The following is a 21,914-nucleotide window of genomic DNA, read 5'->3' on the forward strand; positions in this document are numbered from 1 at the left end:
ATGGCAGAATTTTTTATTTAAGACTTCAATTTGTTCTCTGCTTTACCTGTGAGGTGAGGGGCCCCCAAACTAAATGTTGCTTAGGGTCCCCAAAAAGCTAGGGCTGTCCCTGCCACTTGGTTATGAAAGCAGCATTAGGCTGGGCCTACTGTTGTTTCAACAACATGCCTGACTCAGACCACGTTTAGCTGCAGGCAGCGTTCCCTTTATTGTGGACGACCAACCCAGCAAAGGCCTATTTCAGGTCAAAAAGAACAAACATAAAACATCCTTAAAGACAACATGGTCATGCACACACAAACACGTTTTAAGGTGCTACTTTATTACAAAAGTAAAAACTTGAGACTGATATTTTATGAATGATTATAAAACATTTACAATCTTTTGCACATTTTCACATGATGTTATATTATATTGTTTTACACGTTAAAACCCTGTGTCATCTTGAAACCAAAATACAACATTGGCCACAGCGCTGCCACTCACAGGCCCATAAACCAATTATTGGAAAATATTAGAATTAATATAGGGGATAACACTTCTGCTCCACTACATGCGTCATCAATGTGACGTTCTACCTGCTACACAGAAGCCAACCAAAATCAACTTTATTTCTCATTATTTCAATTCACAAGATAGATTAAAAGAGAGCGTCAGCCATTGAGAATTGAACATCAGCGATTCTTGAAAAGTAGGCTAGCTCATCATTGCTCCAACGTAAAACCACAACATTTGTGATAACCATCAATATATCCACTAACATCAAGTCTTTCAGCATACAACCAATAACAAGTGAAATAGTTCTGTATGACATCAAAACAACAATATTTCACATAATACCATTTGCCTCAAAATGTAGGCTATTTATGTGAGCGTGTCTTTGTCAGATATGTTTGCGCTAAACTGAGAGGCAAAAAGAAATAAATTGATGCACAATACATTATTTGCCATAATATGCATTTTCAAAATATATTTTAAAGTACTGTTTAGCTTTTATTTGGTCCTGGTCTGTCCATGTCTTTGTCAATTTAGTCTGTGCTAAACGGGTTGAATGAAAAGTTTGTGAATTTCCTCAGGAGACTAGCAGTGGCAGTGCTGGATGTCAAAAGATATGTTCCCAAAGCTGCTTAAATCATCTCAGCTGTTAGTCATTGGTCATATCACATACACCAATACAACTGCACTATTGATGTTGAAAGCATGCAGGGTCGGCATGACCCCCAGGCAGTCCCTCTACCCCTCCACCCCCATATCTCTCCCTTGGTCCCTCAGAAGAAGCAACATCAAAGGCCCATCTCTAACAGCACAGAGAGGAGAGGAGAAAAGAGAGAGAAGATAAGAGAGGAAAAAAAGAGAGAGGATCATACAGGGAGTAGAACCAGAGTGTGCTTCCTCCCTCCTACTGGCAACCTCCTGACAGTTTCATAATTTGGAGCATGGAGAGAGGAAAGTCTCCGTCCGTCTCTCTCTCTCTCTCTCTCTCTCTCTCTCTCTCTCTCTCTCTCTCTCTCTCTCTCTCTCTCTCTCTCTCTCTCTCTCTCTCTCTCTCTCTCTCTCTCTCTCTCTCTCTCTCTCTCTCTCTCTCTCTCTCTCTCTCTCTCTCTCTCTCTCTCTCTCTCTCTCTCTCTCTCTCTCTCTCTCTCTCTCTCTCTCTCTCTCTCTCTCTCTCTCTCTCTCTCTCTCTCTCTCTCTCTCTCTCTCTCTCTCTCTCTCTCTCTCTCTCTCTCTCTCTCTCTCTCTCTCTCTCTCTCTCTCTCTCTCTCTCTCTCTCTCTCTCTCTCTCTCTCTCTCTCTCTCTCTCTCTCAGCCCCAAATGGAATGTTATTTTTTTTTTCTCCCATGACAGTACAGGAAAACAGAAAACAAACAGTAGGAAAGAAATAAAGTACTACAATATTTTGTTTTTTCATTTGGTCAAAGACATGCATTATGTTTCAAGCAGGAAAATTGCACCAACAGCATTAAACACAGTACAAGTAGCGTCTCCATGGCAGTGGCATAAGCTATTTAAACACAATAGGTAAACATTTTTTTATTACATAAACAGTGCATTAAGAAAATACAGAATGCATTTCATAAGATGTATTTCATAGTAAACCTATACACACCTATACATCTTATAGAACTACATTTTCCACACGCTCTCCTAACGTTAGATGGCCTAACACATACTGCTGTTATTCATCCCTCATATACCTCTCTGTCCCTGAGCAGTTTGTGTCCCTCTTTACCTTTTGACTTGAAAACACCCCTTTATTAAACCCTAATGTCACTGTTTTTCTTCTTCAGTTCATACATCACATTTCCCCCAAGAGCTACATGGGAAAGAGCTTGTTTACAATAGAACAGAACTTTCAGCACAGGCTGGGGGGGGGGGGGGCTTCAAAAGACGCTCACTGGTCATTTTATGCCCAACACTTTATTTTCTTTGGATTCCAACCCCTCAATGGCTGTTCCAACCGACAGACAGACTGCGGCCCAGAGTGCAGCAGTAGAGTCCTGGCATTGACTTCAGCCTGTGAAGCGAATCAGGGCCCTGCTACACTGCAGTAACTACACAAAACCGCCAATAGCCCTACAACTCTCCAAGACTCCATTACCTTGGCCATAAAAGAAAATGTTAGCAACGCCCCATAGCTCCTGGGCAGAGATTGGGAAATCGGTTGCCTTTCTCCTTCAGAGAAAGATCTATCCAGCCCACGCCGTGTCCCTGACCCGTTGGCTTTGCCCTGTGTATCTCTGCCAAGATTGTGTATGTCTGTATGTGTGTGTGTGTGTGTGTGTGTGTGTGTGTGTGTGTGTGTGTGTGTGTGTGTGTGTGTGTGTGTGTGTGTGTGTGTGTGTTTTGCCATGCAAATAACATTATTTTAAGCTCCAGGAGTTTTGAAAACAAAGAACGTGAATAACAACTTACAATAAATTAAATCTGACTAAAGTATAGCCAAATCAGTACTCTTTATGACAGCTCACCCCAAAATTCTACTTAGACGGTGCCAATCACCCCCATTCATTTGAGAATAAGGCTCTACACCACAGAACGTGTGTTATTTGGATTTCACTCGACATTAGACCACTTTTGAGATGTGAAAAGGGAAGTCTTAGTTGTCGGGTCAAACTGTCCCTATAAGTGTGTCAGTTGTTGCTCTGTGGTCAGTCACTGTGGTTAAAGCTCAGTGGTTCTAGATGGAATTAACAGTGTGAGGCAGCCTGAGGCGGACCACTGCTTCACTTGAACTGTGTCACCACTGACAACAAGAACAAGGCCATTTTACCCTGCCCTATCAACTGGCTGAGCTCAATACAACGCTACAAGAAAGTTGGTCAAAATGTCCCAGCATATAACTCTGATACATGTACTTCAGATGTATAGTGAGTGATTGCTGTATGACACTTTCATCCAATGACCCTTCCAGTTACAAGACATCTTCAGTGTGTGTATCTGTGGTTAGGGGCAACTTCTACCTTGAATACCAAGGAGTAAAGAGTGTACAGGAGAGTGGTGGGTTGGAGCCAAGCTCGCCTCCTCCAGGTCAGAGCATGTTAACGTCCACGTACCGTATAGACCTAGGCTACATGTCAGATTTTTTTCTCAAAGTCAAACCATATCTGCCCTGCCCGGCAACAGAGAGAGGACCTGTTTGATATGTTTGCTTAAGGAGAGCTAATCACAGACTCCCATCTGCTTCTATTACATAATTCCCAGCACAAGGTATGTGTATGTGTGTGTGCTTGTGTGTCTGTATGTGTTTGTGTTTAATCCTTCCATGAGTCTCTGAGGCTTGGATTTAAACTTGTTAAAATCAGTAATATAGTCAAACCCTTTTTACCACCAGTGACGTCATCGGTAATGTCATCAGGGGGTTGGAACTTAGAAGTGAAGCCATCCTGGAGTCTACACACTTCTTCTCTCTGTCATCTTTGTGAGAATGTGTGTTTTCATACACAACAATGTTTGCATACGGTGTGTGTGTGTGCACGTGTGTCTGTTATTGTGTGTTATCATGTTATTTGGGGGGATTGTGTGTCGCTCTGTACACAAGCCATGCTTTATTAACGGTACCATATTTATACAAAAATAAATCTATATGTAAAATGTGACACAAATGGTAAGGTAAGGTGAACAGTGACACAGTTCATAACATGATGCTCAGTCTGGTCTGGTCGGGACCTGTTTGAGTCTGGCTGAGAGGGTGCAGTCCAGACTGAGTTAGCCAGACTGGCTCTGCGGTAAAGCTCAGAGACGTAGGGTAGATTGGGTTCCTTTGAGTCCAGTGGTGTAAATGAGGGGGAATCCCTCAGGTTGTCCTGTGTGGCTCATTTGGAAGAGCATGGTGTTTGCAATGCCATGGTTGTGGGTTCAATTCCCATGGGGGACCAGAAAGAAAATGTATTCATTCACTGCTGTAAGTTGCTCTACTGTGTACAAGAGTGTCTGATAAACAACTTGAGCTTGAACCTGGGCTCCTATCCAAGGTTCAACTAGCCTCGAACCCCTATATGGGCTTCCCCAGTCAGTACCATGCCCACCAGTGGTTGGGTGACCCTGGGTTGAGATACTGTTTAAACCTGGTGTTAGAATGCATAACATTTGCTGCTTGATTTCAGCAGGTTTTCCCAAAGTTGGTCCTGGGGCCCCCCTGGGTGTGGTTTTTCCCCTAGCACTACACAGCTGATTCATATAATAAAAGCTTGATGATGAGTTGGTTATTTGAATCAAAACGTGTACCCAGGGGGGCCCCAGAAACGAGTTAGGGAAACCCTGCTATGGAGTATCACAGTACGAGTCATAATACCCATAACACCTAGAGGTCAAACAGGGGAATGGTTCAAATTGTTTTTCTACCATACATTTCCCCATCTGAGTTTTTAGAAATACTTCAAATAAGGGCTGTGTTTCGTGTAAGTTTTGATAAGCATGTAAATCTCTATAAACAAGGTGAATTCTATCCATATATTTAACTGTATTTCTTCCCCAAAAATGAAATTGTAATTAGTTGCTAATTTGGCTATCATAAAGAACTACACATGCATTGGTGAATCGTCTGGTGCAATTTTTAAATGGACTCAATACCTGTTAGCAAAGGTGTCAGCTAGAGATGACACAAATTTGGCTTGGTGCAGGAGATTGCATGGATTTGTTGTTTTTTGATGCTAATTGGCATTTTAGAATCTGAGAGTAAATAGAGACTAATATATTGGTAAAATTCCCTTGTACGAGATGAACATTTACATGTCACGCCAGGGTAAGCCTACATGAAACAAAGCCCTTATTTTAAGTGTTTCTAACATCTCCTATGGGAAAACTTTATGGGAGAAAAACGATTGGAACCATTTCCCTGTTTGAACGCTAGGTTTTATGGGTATTATGACACCTCCACTGTGGGGCTCTATGTACATTGCTTCCAGTCACTTTCATAGCGTAAAGAAGGTGTAGACAGGATCAGAAGAACCCAAACAGGTCAGAACCCAGCCCAGTGTGTGTGTGTGTGTGTGTGTGTGTGTGTGTGTGTGTGTGTGTGTGTGTGTGTGTGTGTGAGCCAGTGTCTCTCAGCTACAGGCCAGTGACATACATCTCCATCCCATCGTTGAAGGTGAAGATGGTGGTGGTGCTGGCACTGTTGGCCCCCTGTTTCACATCGCTGATGGTCTCATAGAAGTTCTCCCCCCCAGGCAAGGCCCTAGATGGAGGGGCCGGGGGGCATGCTGGAGGTCCCTGGGGGCATGGGGCCTCTGGAGACGATGCTCCCTGCTGAGGAAGCTTCTTCCTGGGCTTTAGTGTAGCGTTCGCCCCCAGCGCACCGTTATTGGTTCCTGCCCACTCACGTTTCCGGTGGGAGTCGATAGTGGCGTACGCCGGGTCCGACTCGGCCACCACACAGGGGGGGCAGGACCTGTCGCCGACGGGCTCGTAGCAGGGCTCCTCATGGGATCGGGCCTGGCCACCCTGGATCCCCCGACCGCCACCCCATGCCCCGTTCCCTCCCTCATTCCCTCCTGCTTCTCCTCCCCTACCTCCTCCATTCTTCCCCCCAGAGCAGTGGTTGCGGGGGAGGGTCTTGGCTGCGCTGTGGTCTGGGGAAGGTTTCTTCTTCTGTGGTTTACACACAGTGGAGTAGGTGTCTGTGATCTGAAGATGAGACAGAGAGAGGGAGAGACACTTAGCTATCACATATAGTACAACTGTTGATGTTGTGGCTACACACATCTTACACATGCAGACTTGTTCAACAGGGAGAAGGCTATAATACAGCTCAAACAGTCTCACTTATGGTACATGGAAATAAAGGACAATATGACCGACCACAATGATTTACTTAAGTTGAGTAATTTATTGTCCTAAATTGTCTTTTTTTATTATACATGCAGTGTGTTCGGAAAGTATTCAGACCCCTTGAATTTTTTCCACATTTTGTTACGTTACAGCCTTATTCTAAAATGGACTAAATAGTTGTGTTCCTAATCAATCTACACACAATACTCCCATAATGACAAAGCAAATGTATCTATAAAAAAACTGAAATATCACATTTACATAAGTATTCAGAACCTTTACTCAGTACTTTATGAAGCACCTTTGGCAGCGATTACAGCCTCGAGTCTTCTTGGGTATGACGCTACAAGCTTGGCATACCTGTATTTTGGGAGTTTTTTCCATTCTTCTCAAGCTCTTTCAGGTTGGATGGGGAGCATCACTGCGCAGCTATTTTCAGGTCTATCCAGAGATGTTCGATTGGGTTCAAGTCCGGGCTCTGGCTGGGCCACTCAAGAGACTTGTCCCGAAGCCCCTCTTGTGTTGTCTTGGCTGTGTGCTTAGGGTCATTGTCCTGTTGTAAGGTGAACCTTCGCCCCAGTCTTAGGTCCTGAGCTCTCTATAGAAGGTTTTCATCAAGGATCTCCCTGTACTTTGCTCTGTTCATCTGTCCCTCGATCCTGACTATTCACACAGATGCTGCTGCTGAAAAACATCCCCACAGCATGATGCTGCCACCACCATGCTTCTCTGTAGGGATGGTGCCAGGTTTGATCAATTGAAACAGGATTCACCTGATCTAAATTCCGCGTCTCATAGCAAAGTGTCTGAATACTTAAGTAAATAAGTTATTTCTGTTTCTTATTTGTAATAAATTTGCACACATTTCTATAAAAAAATGTTTGCTTGTTCTTATGGGTTATTGTGTGTAGATTGATGAATAACGCTGTAACAAAACAAAAAGTGGAAGAAGTGAAGGGGTCTGAATACTTTCCGAATGCATCGTACTCTGGAGACAGGCCCATGCCAAAAGTTTAACACTGTAGGAAAATCCCCTGGGGTCTGAGAGAGCTAGAGAATGAGAGCGATATGGAGAACGATAGGTAGAAAGAGCGATATAGAGAACGATAGGTAAAGAGAGAGATATGGAGAACGATAGGTAAAGAGAGAGATATGGAGAACGATAGGTAAAGAGAGAGATATGGAGAACGATAGGTAAAGAGAGAGATATGGAGAACGATAGGTAAAGAGAGAGATATGGAGAACAATAGGTAAAGAGAGTGATATGGAGAACGATAGGTAAAGAGAGAGATATGGAGAATGATAGGTAAAGAGAGCGATATGGAGAACGATAGGTAAAGAGAGAGATATGGAGAACGATAGGTAAAGAGAGAGATATGGAGAACGATAGGTAAAGAGAGAGATATGGAGAACGATAGGTAAAGAGAGAGATATAGAGAACGATAGGTAAAGAGAGAGATATGGAGAACGATAGGTAAAGAGAGAGATATGGAGAACGATAGGTAAAGAGAGAGATATGGAGAACGATAGGTAAAGAGAGAGATATGGAGAATGATAGGTAAAGAGAGAGATATATGGAGAACGATAGGTAAAGAACGATAGGTAAAGAGAGAGATATGGAGAACGATAGGTAAAAGAGAGAGATATGGAGAGCGATAGGTGGAGAAGAGAACGATAGGTAAAAGAGAGATATATAGATATGGAAAACGATAGGTAAAGAGAGAGATATGGAGAACGATAGGTAAAGAGAGATATGGAGAACAATAGGTAAAGAGAGAGATATGGAAAACAATAGGTAAAGAGAGAGATATGGAGAACGATAGGTAAAGAGAGAGATATGGAGAACAATAGGTAAAGTGAGAGTGAGCTGTTTGCTCAGCAAGCATTTCTCATGAGCAGTAGAGCAGAGGTGCCAGTCCGGGTGTGAACATGGAAGACACCCATGACCATATCCCCAAATCCTTTGGGACACTACTCTCCTAATAAAACTATGACACAGGAATGCCATGGAGGTCACAACGTCAGTTAAATGAAATGCCTCTGCAAGGTTCTACACATGCCATTTTGTTGTGAAAATGTTAAAGACTTAAGAGCTCTAGTAGTTACACTCACTCACTCACTCACTCAATCACAATCAAACTTGCACTCACTCACTCACTCACAATCAAACTCTCACTCACACACTCACTCACAATCAAACTCTCACTCACACACTCACTCACTAACTCACTAACTCACTCACTCAATCACAATCAAACTCACTAACTCACTCACTAACTCACTAACTCACTCACTCAATCACAATCAAACTCACTAACTCACTCACTAACTCACTCACTGAGAAGCATGTTTTAGTGTTTTGGCTGGCATACAGATCCCTGACACACACCATTCTATTTTCTCCACTACTTGTCCGGGCTGACTGTGGTGAAATGTAACTGGTTTATCCTGTGGTTAGGTAACTCTGCCACTCAACCCAGCCACAGCACACAGCAGGCTGATAACACAGTTTACTCTAGCTTATCCTGCCTGGGAAAAATGGCTCAGGTTACTGCACTGTGCAAGTAGTGTCAACACATATACACACAGGCCTTGCATACTTTAGGTGCGGGCTGACACACAGACAGGCAGTCACGAGGGCAATAAAAACCTCACCATATCATCAAAGGCACCAAGCCTGCTGTACGTTTCACATGTAGAATACTAGTGTTGAATTGAGCATAAAGTGCATTCGGAAAGTATTCAGACCTCTTGACCTTTTCCACATTTAGTTATATTGCAGCCTTATTTTTTTAATTTCACCTTTACTTAACCAGGTAGGCTAGTTGAGAACAAGTTCTCATTTACAACTGCGACCTGGCCAAGATAATGCAAAGCAGTGCGTCACAAACAACAACACAGAGTTACACATGGAATAAACAAACATACAGTCAATAATACAATGGAAAAAGTCTATATACAGTATGTGCAAATGAGGCAGGATAAGGGAGGTAAGGCAATAAATAGGCCATCGTGGCAAAATAATTACAGTATAGCAATTAAACACTGGAGTGATAGATGTGCAGAAGATGAGTGTGCAAGTAGAGATACTGAAGTGCAAAATAAAATAAATAAATAACAGTATGGGGATAGGGTAGTTGGATGGGCTATTTACAGATGGGCTATGTACAGGTGCAGTGATCTGTGAGATGCTCTGAACGCTGGTGCTTAAAGCTAGTGAGGGAGATATGAGTCTCCAGCTTTAGTGATTTTTGCAGTTCGTTCCAGTCATTGGCAACAGAGAACTGGAAGGGAAGGAGGAATTGGCTTTGGGGGTGACCAGTGAAATATACCTGCTGGAGCACATGCCAAGGGTAGGTGCTGCTCTGGTGAGAGGTGAGCTGAGACAAGGCGGGGCTTTACCTAGCAAAGACTTATAGATGACCTGGAGCCAGTGGGTTTGGCGACGAATATAAAGCGAGGGCCAGCCAACGAGAGCATACAGGTCTGTGGTGGGTAGTATATGGGGCTTTGGTGAAAAAACAGATGGCACTGTGATAGACTGCATCCAATTTGCTGAGTAGAATGTTGGAGGCTATTTTGTAAACGACATCGCCGGAGTCAAGGTTTGGTAGGATAGTCAGTTTATGAGGGTATGTTTGGCAGCATGAGTGAAGGAGGATTTGTTCCGATTCTAGATTTAATTTTGGGCTGGAGATGCTTAATGTGAGTTTGGAAGGAGAGTTTACAGTCTAACCAGACACCTAGGTATTTGTAGTTGTCCACATATTCTAAGTCAGAACCGTCCAAAGTAGTGATGCTGGACGGGCGGGCAGGTGTGGGCAGCAATCGGTTGAAGAGCATACATTTAGTTTTGCTTGCATTTAAGAGCAGTTGGAGGCCACGGAAGGAGAGTTGTATGGCATTGAAGCTCGTCTGGAGGTTGGTTAACACAGTGTCCAAAGAAGGGCCAGATGAATACAGAATGGTGTCGCCTGCGTAGAGGTGGATCAGAGAATCACCAGCAGCAAGAGCGACATGATTGATGTATACAGAGAAAAGAGTCGGCCCGAGAATTGAACCCTATGGCACCCCCATAGAGACTGCCAGAGGTCCGGACAACAGGCCCTCCGATTTGACACACTGATCTCTGTCTGAGAAGTAGTTGGTGAACCAGGCGAGGCAGTCATTTGAGAAACCAAGGCTGTTGAGTCTGCTGATAAGAATGTGGTGATTGACAGAGTCGAAAGCCTTGGCCAGGTCAATGAATACGGCTGCATAGTATTGTCTCTTATCGATGGCGGTTATGATGTCGTTTAGGACCTTGAGCGTGGCTGAGGTGCACCCATGGCCAGCTCTGAAACCAGATTGCATAGTGGAGAAGGTATGGTGGGATTCAAAATAGTTGGTGATCTGTTTGTTAACTTGTCTTTCTAAGATTTTAGAAAGGCAGGGCAAGATGGATATAGGTCTATAACAGTTTGGGTCTAGAGTGTCTCCCCCTTTGAAGAGGGGGATGACCGCGGCAGCTTTCCAATCTTTGGGGATCTCAGACGACACAAACGAGAGGTTGAACAGGCTAGTAATAGGGGTTGCAACAATTTCGGCAACTAATTTTTAGAAAGAGAGGGTCATTTTGGAGCTCTGTCTGTATTTGGGTGAAGGAGAAATGGGGAGGCTTGGGCAAGTTTCTGTGGGGGGTGCAGGGCTGTTTACAGGGGTAGGGGTAGCCAGGTGGAAAGCATGGCCAGCTGTAGAAAAATGCTTATTGAAATTCTCAATTATCGTGGATTTATCGGTGCTGTTTCCTAACCTCAGTGCAGTGGGCAGCTGGGAGAAGGTGCTCTTATTCTCCATGGACTTCACAGTGTCCCAGAACATTTTGGAGTTTGTGCTACAGGGTGCAAATGTATGTTTGAAAAAGCTAGCCTTTGCTTTCCTAACTTCCCTGAAAAGTTGCATATCGCGGGGACTACTTGATGCTAATGCAGAACGCCACAGGATGTTTTTGTGCTGGTCAAGGGCAGTCAGGTCTGGAGTGAACCAAGGGCTATATCTGTTCCTGGTTCTACATTTTTTGAATGGGGCATGCTTATTTAAGATGGTGAGAAAAGCAGGTTTTTTTATACTTAGTTTTTCTTGTAGGAACGCAAAGAAAGTACAAATAAAGTCAAAAAAAAAAAAGTGCACTTCATACCTTCATCACCATATCATCATATTAGTTACATTGACATCTTTGAATTTGACCTTTTCCAAGAACGAAACCCATTTTCCCAGTATTCTTGACCTCTCTCCTGTTGAGTTCTTAAAGCAAAGGTCATACGCTCCATGTGGTGTATTTCTTCTACAATGTCTATCCATTGTGTCACTGTGGGAGGGTCTTTTTGTAGCCATTTCCTAGTGAAAGCCTTTTTACTGGCTGCCAGTAGGACCTTCAAGAGGTACTTTTCTCTATTGTGTAAGTTATCAGGTATTTCACCAATGTACAAAGAAATGAATGTTTGTTCTATGTCAAATCCCATTATTTTTCCAATGTTAGATCTTATTTCTCCCCAGTAAGTTTCAATTGCGGGGCAAGTCCAAAAGTTATGAGAGTGGTCCGCCCTCAATAGACCTCATTCTCTCCAACAAGGGTGTAGTGAGCCAGTCTGTTTTGATTTCAGTTTAGGTGTTATGAAGAAACGTATTACATTCTTCCAACAGAATTCTCTCCATGACCTTGAGTTGGTGGAGCTTTGTTGAGTCTCTAATATGTTCAACCATGTTTCATCAGTTATTTCAATGTTAAGTTCCTCCTCCCATTTGTTTTTAATATAGTTTGTAGAATGTTTCTTTGAGGATTGAATACCCAAGTAGAGATTTGAAATAGTTTTTTTGTTACTCCCCAAGTTGTATGCGTTAGTGAATACTTGGATTAATTTTGGAGGTGCTCGAGGGTCAGTCACTTTTATCTCCCTTAAGAAATAGTGTCGAACTTGTAGGTATCTGTAAAAATCTTGTTTATCCAAGCCATGTTTTCTACTTAGGTCCTGGAAGTTATCTAGGTTCCCATTCCTTATAATTGTACTGAATGATGTGATGCCTTTCTGCGTCCATTGTTTAAACCTGCTGTCCTGAGTTGCAGGGATGAAGCTGGGGTCGTATGCGGGCCAACTCAGCAGTTTGATCTTTCTGTCTAAATTATTTTGCTTAACTACCCTAAACCATGTCTTCAGAGAGAAATTAATCCACCGATTTTGTCTATTGTATATTTATTTTACCATGTCCTTATTTCCCAAAACTGACTGTATGGGTCAGTATCTCTGTCAAAGTAGTCTCCATGTCTTACCATTTGGATTCGTATTCTGAATTGCACCAACACAGGTTTAGGTTTGGTAAGGCCATACCCCCACAGTTATCTTTTGGTAACTCTAATGTTGTATATCTAGTTCTTGGTCTCTTACTCTTCCAGATAAACCTTGATATCCGTTCATCCCATTCCCTAAACTGTTTAGGTGGGATTTCTATGGGCAGTGGTTAGGACAAATACAGTAACCTTGGCAGGATGTTCATTTTGATTGTTTCAATTCTAGTACTAAGATCTAAGGGAAGGGAATTCATATATTTTCTTGTTAATGTGATCGTAATTCATGCAATAAAGTTTGGGAGTATCTTTTGGTAAATTTACTCCCAGATATATAATGGATGAAGAGGTCCAGGTGAAGTTATACCTCCTCTTCAGATCTTCCTGTGGGGTATAATTATATACTAGGGCTTGGGTCTTGTGTACGTTAAGCACATACCCTGAATATGTTCCAAATGTTGTAAAACATCCATCAATCTAGATACACTTGAGCCTGGGTCTTTAAGGAATAACAGAAGGTCATCAGCATACATGCATATCTTATGTTCACTGCCTCTTATTGTTATTCCCTCTAAGGTTGGGTCCTGTCTTATTGCCTGTGCTAATGGTTCGAGGTACAAGGAGAAGAGTGTAGGTGAAAGATTACAGCCTTGTCATGCCCCTCGCTCTAATTTTATCGTTTGTGTCAAATGTCTATTTATCTTTATTCTAGCGGTCGGACATGAATACAGTGTTTTGATGCACTGTATCACTTCTTTGTTGAAACCAAATCTTTCCATAACTTGGAATAGGTAATCCCATCCCACTGAATCAAATGCTTTTTCTGCATCTAGGCTGATTAATACACTCATTTTATTCTGAGTAATGTGGTCCATGACATGTAGTGTTCTCCTTATATTGTCCTGTGTCTGCCTATTTTGTATGAAACCAGTTTGATCTCCATCAATCAATTCTGGGATTATGTTCTCCATTCTTTTGGCTATTATTGATGCATATAGTTTATAATCTGTGTTAAGAATTGCGATAGGTCTATATGAACTGCATTCTTTCTTATCTTTACCCTCTTCTGGGATTACTGATATGATGTCCTCTCCATGACGGTGGGAGACCCCCCTCCCTCAGAGTTCAGTTAAAATAGGCCTTAAGTAGAGAGCTAATTGTTCTCTGAAAGTATTGAACCATTCTGAAGGGAAGCCATCAGTGCCTGGAGACTTGTTGACTTTTTGTTGAGATATTGCTTTATTAATTTCTTCGGTGGATATTTCTAAAGTTAGTCTATCATTTTGCTCTGTCCCAATTGAGGGGAGATCAAGTGAGTTCAAAAAGTGCTCTATTGTCTGTGCATCTGCCTTCTCTGTTTGCTTGAACAGATTTGTGATCATTCAGCATGCTTGTATTAAGTCTCCATATAGTATTTCTTGGTTTGCTATCAAGGTGTAGAGTAAGGTAAACTATATTTATGATATGATAAGTCACTCTGCCCGATCCTACAATCCTTAAGCCTGTGTCTGTCTATCTGCAATGTACATAAAAAAGTAGTCTAACCTGGAGTATTCAGTGTGGCGGGCTGAGTAAAATGTATATTCCTTATCGGTCTTGTGGGTGTCACGCCATACATCGAGCAGTCTTAGATCCTGCAGTATCCTATTGATCTTTTTGGCAACTAGGCTCATTTTCCTATTTTGGTTTGTGCTGTCCAATTTTGAGTTTAGAATTGTGTTAAAGTCCCCTCCACAGATAAGAGTGCCAGTGGTTTCTGTGGCAATTAAATCAAACACCTTCCCGTAGAAGACCATGTCACTCCCTGGGGGTGCGTATACATTAAATAATATAACTCCCTGGTTTTCCAGTTTACATTTAACAAGTATAAATCTACCCTCCTTGTCTTTTATTTCTGACATAAACTCAAAATTAACTGAATTTGGGATCAAGATTGCAACTACCCTCCCCATTTTTTTTTTTAAGAAAAAAAAAAGTGTTCCTATATCCCATTTTCTTGAGTTTCTCATGTTCAGGTGTGGATTAGTGAGTTTCCTGCCAGAATAGTATGTCAACTCTCTCCCGTTTCATCTCTGCTATTACCTTACTTCTCTTGATGCCACTCCCCAGTCTGTTTACATAGAGACTTATGACCTTACTTCTCTTGATGTCACTCCCCAGTCTGTTTACATAGAGACTTATGACCTTACTTCTCTTGATGTCACTCCCCAGTCTGTTTACATAGAGACTTATGACCTTACTTCTCTTGATGTCACTCCCCAGTCTGTTTACATAGAGACTTATGACCTTACTTCTCTTGATGTCACTCCCCAGTCCGTTTGCATTGAGACTTATGACCTTACTTCTCTTGATGTCACTCCCCAGTCTGTTTACATAGAGACTTATGACCTTACTTCTCTTGATGTCACTCCCCAGTCTGTTTACATAGAGACTTATGACCTTACTTCTCTTGATGTCACTCCCCAGTCTGTTTACATTGAGACTTATGACCTTACTTCTCTTGATGTCACTCCCCAGTCTGTTTACATAGAGACTTATGACCTTACTTCTCTTGATGTCACTCCCCAGTCCGTTTGCATTGAGACTTATGACCTTACTTCTCTTGATGTCACTCCCCAGTCTGTTTACATAGAGACTTATGACCTTACTTCTCTTGATGTCACTCCCCAGTCCGTTTACATTGAGACTTATGACCTTACTTCTCTTGATGTCACTCCCCAGTCCGTTTACATTGAGACTGATGACCTTACTTCTCTTGATGTCACTCCCCAGTCCGTTTACATTGAGACTTATGACCTTACTTCTCTTGATGTCACTCCCCAGTCCGTTTACATTGAGACTTATGACCTTAAATTCCCCATGATGCATCAATATAAATAAAATACCCTGTGCACCATATCTGCCTGCTCATCATGAACCTAAAAATTAACGACAAATCAAGAACGATAATAAGAGAAAAGCACTTTTAAAGAATAACCAGGCATCCTCTACTGACGGAATGAGGTCAATATGCTTCCAGGATACCCGGCCAGGTCGATTAGAAAGGCCAGCTCACTGAAGTGTTTTAGGGAGCGTTTGACAGAGATCAGGGGTGGTCTGTACTTAAAATTGATTAAGGACATTCCTGTTGTAAATTTAAATGATTGGAAAGACACATACCTGTCTATATAAGGTCTCACAGATGACAGTGCATGTCAGAGCAAAAACCAAGCGATGAGGTCAAAGTAATTGTCTGTAGAGCTCCGAGACAGGATTGTGTCGAGGCACAGATCTGGGGAAGGGTACCAAAACATTTCTGCAGCACTGAAGGTCCCCAAGAAGACAGTGGCCTCCAACATTCTTAAATGGAAGAAGTTTGGAACCACCATGACTCTTCCTAGAGCTGGCCGCCCGGCCAAACTGAGCAATCAGGGGAGAAGGGCCTTGGTCAGGGAGGTGACCAAGAACCCAATGGTCACTCTGATAGAGCAGATGTGTTGTTACCTACCCTTACCACCTGGGGGCGGCCTGTCAGGAAGTCCAGGATCCAGTTGCAGAGGGAGGTGTTGAGTCCCAGGGTCCTTAGCTTAGTGATGAGCTTTGAGGGCACTATGGTGTTGAACGCTGAGCTGTAGTCAATGAATAGCATTCTCACGTAGGTGTTTCTTTTGTCCAGGTGTGAAAGGGCAGTGTGGAGTGCAATAGAGATTGCATCGTCTGTGTATCTGTTGGAGCGGTATGCAAATTGGAGTGGGTCTAGGGTTTCTGGGATAATGGTGTTGATATGGGCCATGACCAGCCTTTCAAAGCACTTCATGGCTACATACATGAGTGCTACGGGTCGGTAGTCATGTAGGCAGATTACCTTGGTGTACTTGGGCACAGGGACTATGGTGGTCTGCTTGAAACATGTTGGTGTTACAGACTTGGTCAGGGACAGGTGAAAATGTCAGTGAAGACACTTGCCAGTTGGTCAGCGCATGCTCGGAGTACACGTCCTGGTAATCCGGTGAAGCATGGTGGCGGCAGCGTCTGGGAGACTAGTCAAGATCGATGATTATAAAGAGCTAAGTATAAAGATATCCTTGATGAAAACCTGCTCCAGGGGCTCAGGACTTTAGACTGGGGCGAAGGTTCAAACTTCCAACAGGACAATGAACCTAAGCACACAGCCAAGACAACACAAGAGTGGCTTCGGAACAAGTCTCTGAATGTCCTTGAGTGGCCCAGCTAGAGCCCGGACTAGAACCTGATCGAACATCTCTGGAGAGACCTGAAAATAGCTGTACAGCGATGCTACCCTTCCAACGTGACAGAGCTTGAGAGGATCTGCAGAGAAGAATGGGAGAAACTCCCCCAAATACAGGTATGCCAAGCTTGTAATGTCATACCCAAGAAGACTGGAGGCTGTAATTGTTGCCAATGGTGCTTCAACAAAGTACTGTGTAAAGGGTCTGAATACTTATGTAAATGTAATATTTCAGTTTTTTTTTAAATACATTTGCTAACATTTCTAAAAACCTGTTTTCCTTTCTCATTACAGGGCGTAGATTGATGAGGGGTAAAACACTATTTAATACATTTTAAAATAAGGCTGTAATGTAACAAAATGTGGAAAAAGTGAAGGGGTCTGAATACTTTCCGAATGCACTGTATATTTTTTATACTCTGAAAAACCTCATACAAGAGAAGATGAACAAAAAGAGTTCCTCTTTTCATAAGATTCAACATGAAATCTCTCTCTCGTCTCTCGTTCACTGTCTTTCTCTCTCTCTCTCTCTCTCTCTTCCTGACAGACTTCGAGCCACACGTATATACCCTGCCCCCACAAAACTGTGGTGATCGTTTTTGATAAACAAAGACCCTACCGTGCGCTGTGTGTGGGCTCTGTGCAGTAATTCTGTATGCGTATGTTTGTGTGTGTGAATGTGTGCATGCACATGCGCTCTGCAGCGTTTTCAGCAGAGGAAGGAAGTCGAAGTCACAAGACGATGGGGGTTTCAGAACTTCAGTTGTTGAGGAAGCTTGTACGGTATTTTTTTAATATATTTTTTCAATTCTCCTCCTACTCTTATCCTTGTCTCTAAGATACTGTTCATATGTCTGCTCTCTGTGTGTGACAGAACTATTAACTTGGTATCAAAACTAATTTTGAGATATCTTAAATATCGTATTTCTGTTATTTTGTGGATATCAGAAAATACGTAGTGAGTTTCAGAATGTTTTGTCTGCATTATGTATGTTAGGGGGTAAGACCCAGTTTGGGAGATCTGATTGGTTGAGAGCAGGCCAGCGCCTACCAAAGGCAAGTAGAGGAGTGGAGGAACGAGAGGAGAGGGAGGAGTGGAGGAGCGAGAGAAGAAGGAGGAGTGGAGGGTAGTGGTGGAAATTCAACAGACACACTCCAGAGTATACTAGGGTGTGTCTGAACAACAGAGAGAACTCAGAGTGAACAAGAACAGTATTAAAGAGAAAAAGGGATTAATAACTGTTCATTTTGTTTCATAGATGATTTTATAGCTAATATATTCCAACTACGCAAGAAAAAAATACATGGAAGAGGGATTAAGGGTGAAGACGAGAGAAAGGGAAAGACAGAGACAAACAGCAAGAGACAAAGAGAGTGAAAGATTTAGTGATTGAGGGAGAAAGAGGGAGAGAAACCACTTAAACTCTGCTCACAGCCACAGGAGGCAGTGGCTCAAACCTGTCTTATACCCAGAAACAAGGAGTTTATAGCTCATCAGCTGCTTCTTCCTGACTCGGGAGCTAAACTACAGCCTGGTCACAAGTAGCCTGCTTCTGCTGCACTCTCCTCATAACATCCTGTACACTATGTATGGACAGAGGATGACTCAGTGTCTTCCTGTTACATTCAGTTTAACAGAGGCAGGGGGATGTTAAATGTAAATAAAGCCTATATATGTGGAAACCTAAAAGAAGGAAATGAAAACGATCTGGAAATAAATGGAAAAACGTGCAATACGGACTCCCCTGTGGTACATTTGTAGATGACCTATGTTACCCATTCAGAAAAAGAGTTTAAGTCAAGTTAGAACCTGTCTATTTAGGTGAACATGGAAGAACGTGGCCCTCCGAGTGTAATCCTGAACCCCACCCTGAAGCTAAAACAGTCAACACAAACTAACAATCCCCAGACCACTGGTCACTCCCTTAAGACACGGACACAAGGGCAGCGTTTGCTGGATGAGAGTACATAGAACCTCTGAACACATTGCCAGCCATAGTTTTCAAACTCATTCTATATATAGCGGGTGGTCCCTAAAACACACCGTGCTGAACGAACGGCAGACAAACATCAAATCAACATTTGGTTGGTGTGGGTGGAGAGAGAGACACATTCACAGCCCAGTAAGCTGTACAACTGTCCAATCCTGATCCGTTTCACCTGTCTTTGTGCTTGTCTCCACCCCCTCCAGGTGTCACCCATCTTCCTCAGTGTACTTATAGCTGTGTTCTCTGTTTGTCTGTTGCCAGTTCGTTTTGTTTCGTCAAGCCTACCAGCGTTTTTTCCCGAGCTCCTGGCTGTCTCTAGTTCCTGTTGTTTTCTAGCTTTCCTGGTTTTTGACCATTCTGCCTGACTTGACCCTGAGCCTGCTGTTCTGTAACTTCAGACACTGCTCTGGACTACTGACCTCTGTCTACCCTTGACCTGTTTTTAAATCTAAATCTAAATCCATAGACTTCCCAACAAACTTCAGGCCCTCAACTTTTAAAAAGGATGCGGATCAGATGGTATCCTAAATGAGATGCTCATATTCACTGGTGCAAAATGTAAATGGGCTACCTTAAAACATTTGTGTGAATGGTAACCTGGGGAAGGTTTTCTGTAGTATAAATGTAAGAGTTCTAAACTTCCTTAATAAACACAACGTCCTGGGTAAAAGCCAAAGTGGATTTATACCAAAACATAGCACAACCGATCGTATTTACACCCTAAACACCCTGATAGATAAACATGTCCACCAAAATAATACCAACATTTATGCTATCTTTATTGACTTCCAAAAATAATTTGATACTATTTGGCATACAGGATTGTTCACAAAGTTATTGAAAGTAGTGTTAGGGGTAAAACATATTACATAATTAAATAAATACGTGTAGCATCAAAATTAGCAAGAAAACAACAGAATTCTTTAACCAGGAGTGGGGCCTTTGCCAGGGTTGCAATCTATGCCCTGCGCGCTTCAATATTTACGTCAATGAATTGGCCATTTTAGAAAAATCTGCACAATTAGTCTGCACAATTCATAGGTTAAATGCATACGCATCTTCACAGATGACCTGTGCCTGCTGTCACCCTCAGCACATGGCCTACAGCAGAGTTTGGACCTGCTAGAACAGTACTGCCAGACCCGGGCCCTGGGAGTAAACACCAAAAATACTAAAATAATGATATTGCAGAAAATATCTAGATCTAAGGGAATTAGACCAAGTTCTCAATTGGTACAACATAAAAAGAGTACTGCACACACTACAATTACTTAAAAATAAGCTCAACTGGACACCTAAATGAGGCAGTGAATGAACTGAGACAGAAAGCATGGAAGCATTCAACGCCTGACCCAAAATTAAGTAAAGCTTTGAATATGTACAGACTCAGTGAGCATAGCCTTGCTATTGAGAAAGGCCGCCATAGGCAGACCTGTCTCTCAAGAGAAGACAGGCTATGTGCACAATGCCCACAAAATGAGATGCACTTCTTAACCTCCTGCCAAATGTATGACAATTTAGAGACACATATTTCCCTCCGATTACACAGACTCACAAAGAATTTGGATGTTTTATTTTTTTTTTAGAAACTCTCATATCTATTGGGTGAATTACCACCGGGTCCATCACAGCATCAAGATTTGTGACCTGGGGGCCTCCCGGGTGGCGCAGTGGTTAAGGGCACTGTAATGCAGCACCAGCTGTGCCACCAGAGACTCTGGGTTAGCGCCCAGGCTCTGTCGTAACCGACCGCGACTGGGAGGTCCGTGGGGCGACGCACAATTGGCCTAGCGTCGTCCGGGTTAGGGAGGGCTTGGTCGGTAGGGATGTCCTTGTCTCATCGCGCACCAGCGACTCCTGTGGCGGGCTAGGCGCAGTGCGCGCTAACCAGGGTTGCCAGATGCACGGTGTTTCCTCCGACACATTGGTGCGGCTGGCTTCCGGGTTGCATGCGCGCTGTGTTAAGAAGCAGTGCGGCTTGGTTGGGTTCTGTATCGGAGGACGCATGACTTTCAACCTTTGTCTCTCCCGAGCCCGTACGGGAGTTGTAGCGATGAGACAAGATACTAGCTACTAAAAAAATTGGATACCATGAAATTGGGGAGAAAACGGGGTAAAATAAAAAAATAAATAAAAAAAGATTTGTGACCTGTTGCCACAAGAAAAGGGCAACCAGGAAAAACAAACACCATTGTAAATACAACCCAAATTGATGTTGATTTATTTTCTCTTTTGTACTTTAACTATTTGCACATCATTACAACACTGTATATAAACATAAAATGACAATTTAAATGTCTTTATTATTTTGTAACTTAATGTATACTGTTCATTTTTATTGTTTAGTTCACTTTTGTTTATGATCTATTTCACTTGCTTTGGCAATGTAAACATGTTTCGCATGCCAATAAAGCCCTTAAATTGAATTGAATTGAGAGAGAGAGAGAGAGAGAGAGAGAGAGAGAGAGAGAGATAGGGAGGGGTTGCTTTACCCTCCTGACTCCAGACTGTCTCATTTCAAGAGACCCTCTCAAGTATCCCATAACTCCTCATGTCAATCATTCCAATTACTTCTGGTCTGGAACCGAGCGAAAATTGGAACTGGCCAGAAGTAGTGCACTACATGAGGAATGGGGTGTCACTTGGTCCTATAGTTTGACTGATATGTTAGAGCTAAGGGTCAGGGTGTAGAGGTTATGGGTTATGGGTTGACCCCCATATTGAGGTTCCACATGGCTGTAACCCGACCCTGCAGTTTAACCACAGACCAGGCCTCTGACCCAGTTTGACTCAGGAAGACATGGACGTCAAAGGTTGTCTGTGTTATGATGGCACGGCCAATCAAAGAGGAGCTCTCTTGGTAAACATGACCCCCTCTGTCACAATTCACACATAAAGTTAACCAGACCTGGGTTCAAATACACGTGTATTTGAGGATTTGTTGTTTAAATACATGTTTTCTGTGTATTTTAGTATATTTGCCCGGTCGGGCTCTCAGACCCTGTGTGTGTGTGTGTTCCTCTGGTCTTCTAGTGGTTCCAAAGGTCAAAACCAAAGCATGTGGTCAGTCACTATCGTCTTGGCCTTTGGAATAGCCTGCCAGAG

The 21,914-nt window shown here is 42.8% G+C and overlaps 1 protein-coding gene across 1 annotated transcript in view; it reads right to left on the bottom strand.

The window, feature by feature from the left end:
- Positions 1 to 1,735: 1,735 nt before the first annotated feature.
- Positions 1,736 to 21,914, bottom strand: part of LOC135527890 (uncharacterized) — a 108,970-nt gene continuing 88,791 nt past the window's right edge. Inside the window, exon 9 of the mRNA XM_064956523.1 lies at positions 1,736 to 6,127. Coding sequence (XP_064812595.1) covers positions 5,552 to 6,127 — 576 coding nt within the window. The 3' untranslated portion in view covers positions 1,736 to 5,551. The remainder of the gene's footprint in view (positions 6,128 to 21,914) is intronic.

Source organism: Oncorhynchus masou, chromosome 33 (genome assembly GCF_036934945.1).
Source record: "Oncorhynchus masou masou isolate Uvic2021 chromosome 33, UVic_Omas_1.1, whole genome shotgun sequence".
NCBI classification, from domain to species: Eukaryota; Metazoa; Chordata; class Actinopteri; order Salmoniformes; family Salmonidae; genus Oncorhynchus; species Oncorhynchus masou.